This window comes from Ochotona princeps, chromosome 9, assembly GCF_030435755.1.
Source record: "Ochotona princeps isolate mOchPri1 chromosome 9, mOchPri1.hap1, whole genome shotgun sequence".
Classification (NCBI taxonomy): Eukaryota; Metazoa; Chordata; class Mammalia; order Lagomorpha; family Ochotonidae; genus Ochotona; species Ochotona princeps.
Window position 1 is genome coordinate 16,804,703 of NC_080840.1, and position 6,000 is coordinate 16,810,702.

The 6,000-nt window shown below is 41.0% G+C and overlaps 1 protein-coding gene across 2 annotated transcripts in view; it reads left to right on the top strand.

The window, feature by feature from the left end:
* The window catches only part of MRPL13 (mitochondrial ribosomal protein L13), a 41,887-nt gene extending 37,187 nt beyond the window's left edge, over positions 1 to 4,700 (top strand). For both annotated transcript variants that reach the window (XM_004580823.3, XM_058668519.1), the window contains one exon: positions 4,652 to 4,700. In XM_004580823.3, coding sequence (XP_004580880.2) covers positions 4,652 to 4,676 — 25 coding nt within the window. In that variant the 3' untranslated portion in view covers positions 4,677 to 4,700. The remainder of the gene's footprint in view (positions 1 to 4,651) is intronic.
* Positions 4,701 to 6,000: the final 1,300 nt, after the last annotated feature.

Genomic DNA, 6,000 nt, shown 5'->3' on the forward strand with positions numbered 1-6,000 from the left:
TTTGAAACAGATATATGAATGCATTTGTACTTTAAAATTAAGTTACGTTAACAAGACAAATACTATTAGGTGTCACAAATTGAACTGTAATATACACCATTTGCTTTATAGCTTTATGTTTCATTTTATACACAACTGCATGGACTTTTGCCTACATTTTATAGTTAAATCTAAAACCCTTAAAAGTTTTTTCCTGAAGTCAAAAGGTGAATTATTTTAAATGACCCCATTTTAAAGATGATAGAAATTTGTTGACCATCATTTCTATATCCTGAAACTTCATTCTGTTGGAAAAAGAATCTATTAAAAAAATGGACATATTTAAATTAACTCATTAACCCTCTAATGCAAAATAAAGCCATTTTGCTAAAATTTCAAAATGTAAGCATCCATAGTGTTATATGAGGTTTCTTGGTTTTAATAATTCGCATAATGAATGGGTTAGATATATTGAATGAAAAATGATGCAGGAACCTGGAACTCTGCACCAGTTCCCACATGGGCTGCACGAATTCAGACACTTTTCTATCTTCTGCCTTGCCCACACATGGGCAGGGACCTATATTAGAAGCTGAGCTCACAGGACTCAAACCAGAGTTGCAATATGGGATGCTCACGTCAGGCAGATTTAAGTGCTATGTTGAAAGTCCAGCCCCATGTTACCAATTTTAAAGAATCTATATACGGAGAAATTTACTCAGTAATAAAACTGCTTGAAAAAAAAAAAAACTGCTTGAACTAAAATTTAATCTTTTCTTGATGACACCAAACTAATTCAGTATACAGCTTCATTTGGTTATTATCATTATTAAAAGCATAGATATTATTCTGTCAATAAAACATGACATTGCCTATTATCAAAGTGCTCTGGTTGGGAACTGCCATAGAAGCGAATTCCACCAAACAGTGCTTCTTTACTTTCCGGCCCTTCTGACCAGTTGTTGCTGCATCTGAAGTGTGCTGTGAGCCCACACTAGTCAGTGCTAGCAGTGAGCCAACATCGCATCCCAGGAGAGCTTCTAGGAGGGCAGGATGGCGAACCCTTCCACACATAGGCAAGGGGAAATCTCAGCCTGTGCTCAAGAGCATGATTGGTGGGCAACTCAAGTTTGAGAAGTACCAAAGTAAATACCCCTGCCCTCCCTTGATTGTACTGTCATTGGATCTCCTTCTAGTTGGTGGGAGTAAGGAATCCAGGAGAGTTATGTGTATGCTTGCTTTTGTTTGTTTGTGTGAAATGTAACCATATTGAATAGAAAGCCCCCGTGTTTCCCGCAGTTATGAAGCCATGTCATAGGGCTAATTGCCCCCAGTGAGAGGTGATGTTTTTAACTGTACTGGCATCTAAAGTTTCCACTCCCCTGGCCATTGTTCTGTTTCTCCCCCTTGGAAATAAACTGAGAGTCTGGTAAAGAGCATGACTCTTTGTCATTAGAAGAAGGAAAGGGGCCCAGCATGATGGCTTAATTGGCTAAATCCTCTACCTCCAAGTGCCGGAATCCCATTTGGGCAACAGTTTGTGTCCCAGATGCTCCACTTCCCATCCAACTCCCTGCTTGTGGCCTGGGAAAGCAGCAGAGGATGGCCCTAAGCCCTGGGACCCTGCACCTGCATGGGAGACCCAGAAGAAGTTCCTGGCTCCTGGCTTCGGATTGCCTTAGCTCCAGCCATTGCATCCATTTGGGGAGTAAACCAGCAGATGGAAGATTTTTCTCTTTGTTCTTCCTGGTCTCTGTTAATCTGACTTTCCAATAAAAATAAATAAATCTTCAAAAAAAAAAAAAAGGGAGGAAAGGATGAGTTTGCAAAATGGCCTTTTCAAGGCAGTCAGGATATTATAACAAATGTCTTATTCTGCATCCACTCTGCTGGGATGCTGCTAGTTGCTGGAGGGGCAGGGCAATCATATTAACATCTTGTCTTCAAAGGAACTTGCAGTTTAATAGGAGTTTGGTGGAATGAAAGGGTGCTTTCAAGCAAGGACCAGATCAGATGGTCCCTAACTCCTGCCTTAGCCAGGTTACTGAGAATCAAAGTGGCATCTAATGAGAGCAGCTTTTTCACAAATGTATGTTACACTTTTGCATTTGCCATGTGTTACTGCAAATTAGAGTCAGTATAATTCAACAAACTCTGTAGTAGCTGCATGCATTCTGAGAAGCCATACCAGAGAAAAGAATCTCTTCCTAGGTTGGAAAAGAAGTGATGTGATGTAACCTTTAAATTACATCTTGAAAGACTAATGAGGTTTGCCATGCAGAGAAAGGTTCCAAATGGAAGAAATCTGAAGTTCCCGAGGACAGTAGTGTGAGGGTTTTTATCTGAACAAAAAGAAGAAATGACTCGGCAAGATTAGCTTGGCCCATTCATAACGAATCATATTTAACTCAAACATATCTGACCTTTAATAAAACAAGAGGGATCTTGAAGACTTAAGCAGGGCCCTCTTAAATGGCCAAGTAGGCTGTCAAAGAATGTGTGCGGAAGACATTCTGCTTTATTCCTCCCTGCCTCAACTCTCCTGAACTTCTGGCCCGTTTTTCTCTCTGCATATTGTGTTAGATTTCATCCTATTCAAAGTCTATCTTGGGGACCAGTGTTGTGATGCAGAGGCTTAAGCCACCCCCAGTGATGTGGTATCCTTTAACAGAGCACCAGTTGTAGTCCTGACTGCCCACTTCCAAACCAGCTCCCTGCTAATGTGCCTGGGATGATATCATGGTATCGGGGTGACCCAAATGCCTGGGCTCCTCCACACATGTGAGAGACCCCAAGAGAGTTCCGGTCTCTTAGCTTCAGCCTGAGCAAACCTTGGCTGTTGCAGCCACTGAGAATTAAACAGTACTGGAAGATATCTGTCTCTCCCTTCCTCTCTCTGTAATTCTGCCTTTCAGTAAGTGAATTAAAAATAATAATAATACTGGATTAATGCTGCATTCCAAACCCTTCAAAATAGGATGGCCATTCACTGCATTCTTTAAGCAGAAAATGAGTATTATCTTGAAGTATCATTTCCCGATAGTTCCTTCCCCATCATGTCCCTGGCCCCCTTCCCCGTCTCACCCTTTTCCCCCAGCCCCATTCTAGCATATTATTCTGTTGCTTCTAAAATCCTGAACCAGATCTTGTTCTCCCAGTAAGCCATCGTCTACGTTCTCTTCACTTCCTGCTAAAGAATTGAATACAGCTTTGGGCTCCCCTGCCCCCCTCTTAACTTGAGGTCAATCATTGCATTCCCTTGCCTGACAGATACCACCCTCATATTTATTTCTGCTGAAAGGTGATATTCTTTTCCTTTGGACTTCACAAATTAACCTTTACTGTGCAAACAGCTCGTGCCTGTGACTCAGCACATTTACTTCAGTATTCAGTGGAGACGCGCAGACTTCTCTGGGACATCAGCTTAGATTCCTTTGCAGCTGCATCACCACCACCCCGTTGCAATTATAGGAACCAGCTGGATGGGGGAATAAAGTGTTTCTTCTAATGCACTGATGTTTCTTGGCTAGAACTGCTTTGATTGTCTTGAGTCACGTGGCAGAGCTTAGAGGAGGGCACACCAGGGGGCCACTTTGAGCTGCCCTATCGCATGCTCATTCCCCACACGCCACACGCAGTTTTTACATTTGAGAGGAGATTTCAGAACTGCAGTGGCACAATCCTGCAGTTCATCTTCTTAGGAGCAGCTGATATGGCGAAACATGTCTGGCTGCCTTCCCAGCTGTGACCCTCCAAGTTGAGCACCACGCAGTTCTGAAGAGTAGTGCAGCGCTCTTACTGAGCTGGTCGTTGAGCTTAGCTGGGCTCTCTGCTATTTTGTGAGTACTCAGTTTAAGGAAACACACTGTGAATGTTAAGGAGACTTAGAGAAGTTGTTTCAGGCATAGCTTGCTATTTAAGGAACTTTAAACTGTCAAATATTTTTAAAGCTGCTTCAAAAACATCAATTTAGATTACTTTTTACTAAGTTACTTCAGAAATAGCCACACAAAAGCCCAACACTGACACTCCAGTGGTGAAAGACAGCAACGACAAGTTACGTTTGTGGCGTTTCCTGTTTGTCTGTTGTTACTATTTAACATTTCCTTGAAATCTTTCTTCATTTTAATTGACTAATGGACGCAACTTGGACGTGTAACATTATAATTGTATAAATGAGGAAATAGTTATTTGTAAATGAAGCATCATAGGACTGGTTTTTATGCATGTAATCAGTATATCATAATGAAATTTGAACTTAGCATAAGGAAAAGGATATAAATTGGAAAATTAGTCTTGTTAAATTTGTTTTTACAGATCTTAAACTCCTGAAGATTACAATAACCCTTTTTTTGCAAAGCATGTTTTGGAAGTATTCAAAAATGTAACAGAAATCAAATTGAAGTAAGGCACTAAATACACTCAATTATAGAGGCACACATCGATGTATGTTCAAAAGAAATTCAGAATCGTCACTTCAAAGGCCTGCTTTAGCATGACTTGGCTTTCACGATTTTCCCCAGAAATCAGAAAATGTTTGCAGATATTTTTCAGTGAAAAAAACTTACATTCATTTTAAGTCGCAAAAATAATTTTTGTGCATCAGCCACAAGAAGTGAAATAGTGATTCATGAAGGTATAAATATTTGTTGATTTGATTTTTGTGTTTCAGACCTGAAGATTATCGCATAAAGTAGCACTGAGGCCATTGAAACTCCTTCTGACGAATTCCTCTGACTGTGACAGAGCGAAGCAATTTCTCCGGATCTGCGTTGATTGCACATGCTAAACACTTTTAAGGAAAGGTCAGGGAGGGATATTCCTTCAAGAGGAAAATGCAACAAAATACATAACTTGATGGAATTATTTTATTACATAATCTTGTTTGAATGGTTTCAATAATGATTAAAAGTTTTCTGACTTGGTTATTCGGGTTTTTTTCTTTGATGCAAATGTAGGCCCTGGGTATAGAATTGTACTTAAAAGTTGCCAAAAAACACCCATCAAAGCAAATTGTCCTAAGCTGCAGTTCACTGTTCTCTCCCACCGTGACTAAACCCCACACAGCTTCATGCTTCCTTTCAATGGCTGTTCCACCTACTCTTTCTACCTTACTTCACCCTTGTAGCTCAGTTTACAGGAAGTCTTTCCTTGAAGTCTTTATAAGCTACTATCTTTTTCTGTATCCTGTACAGCGTGTTGATCTTCTATGACACCAAAATAGTTAAATGCCTGGCTGCTCCCTGGAAATCACTGCCCAGACTCGCCATGGGTTCTCCATACCTGTGCTAGGGCTTCTGTTTGCCTCTGTGCAGCCTACTGAGACTGGGGTCCTGCAAGGAATATCCCTGGGAAAGTGTCAGCTCTAGAAATTACTGTGTTAAACCACTCTGTCTGAGATTATTTATGGTAATGTGTTTCATTTCCATTTTTTCTTCTGTTGTTCTAACTAGCCAATCAAGAAGTAGGTTTCAGACCACATTTTCGTTCATCCGGCAAATATATACTGAGTACTGCTGTATGCCAGGCATAGTGTTAAGCACTGGCTAAGCAGATGTCACTCAAATCTTTCTCAACCTCCATTCCCCACCAGATTGCTATCCGTAATTGCATGTACATGCCAGAGGCACTAACATAAGTATTTATGCATTGTGATATACACATGTTTAGAAAGGAATTACATTTCCATTGCATTTGCCAAGCTGGACAGATGTTTGGCCTACTAGGTAAGCAGCGACTTGAGACTTCAGCTTTCCACGTTGTGGTACTTGAATTCAAGTCTCTGATCCAGTTTCCTGCTAATGCACACCCTGGGAGGCAGTAAGTGTTGGCTGAAACCCTGGGGTTCCTGCCACCACATATGTGGGAGACCTGGGTTGAACTCCACATTCCCAGGTTTGGCAGGGCCGAGCCCTAACACTTGAGGGCTTTAGGGAGGGTACCAGTGAATAGGATTGTGTTCATCCCTTTTTTCTGTATCTGCCTCTCAAAAACCTAAATATTATTACCACGTTCATTGCT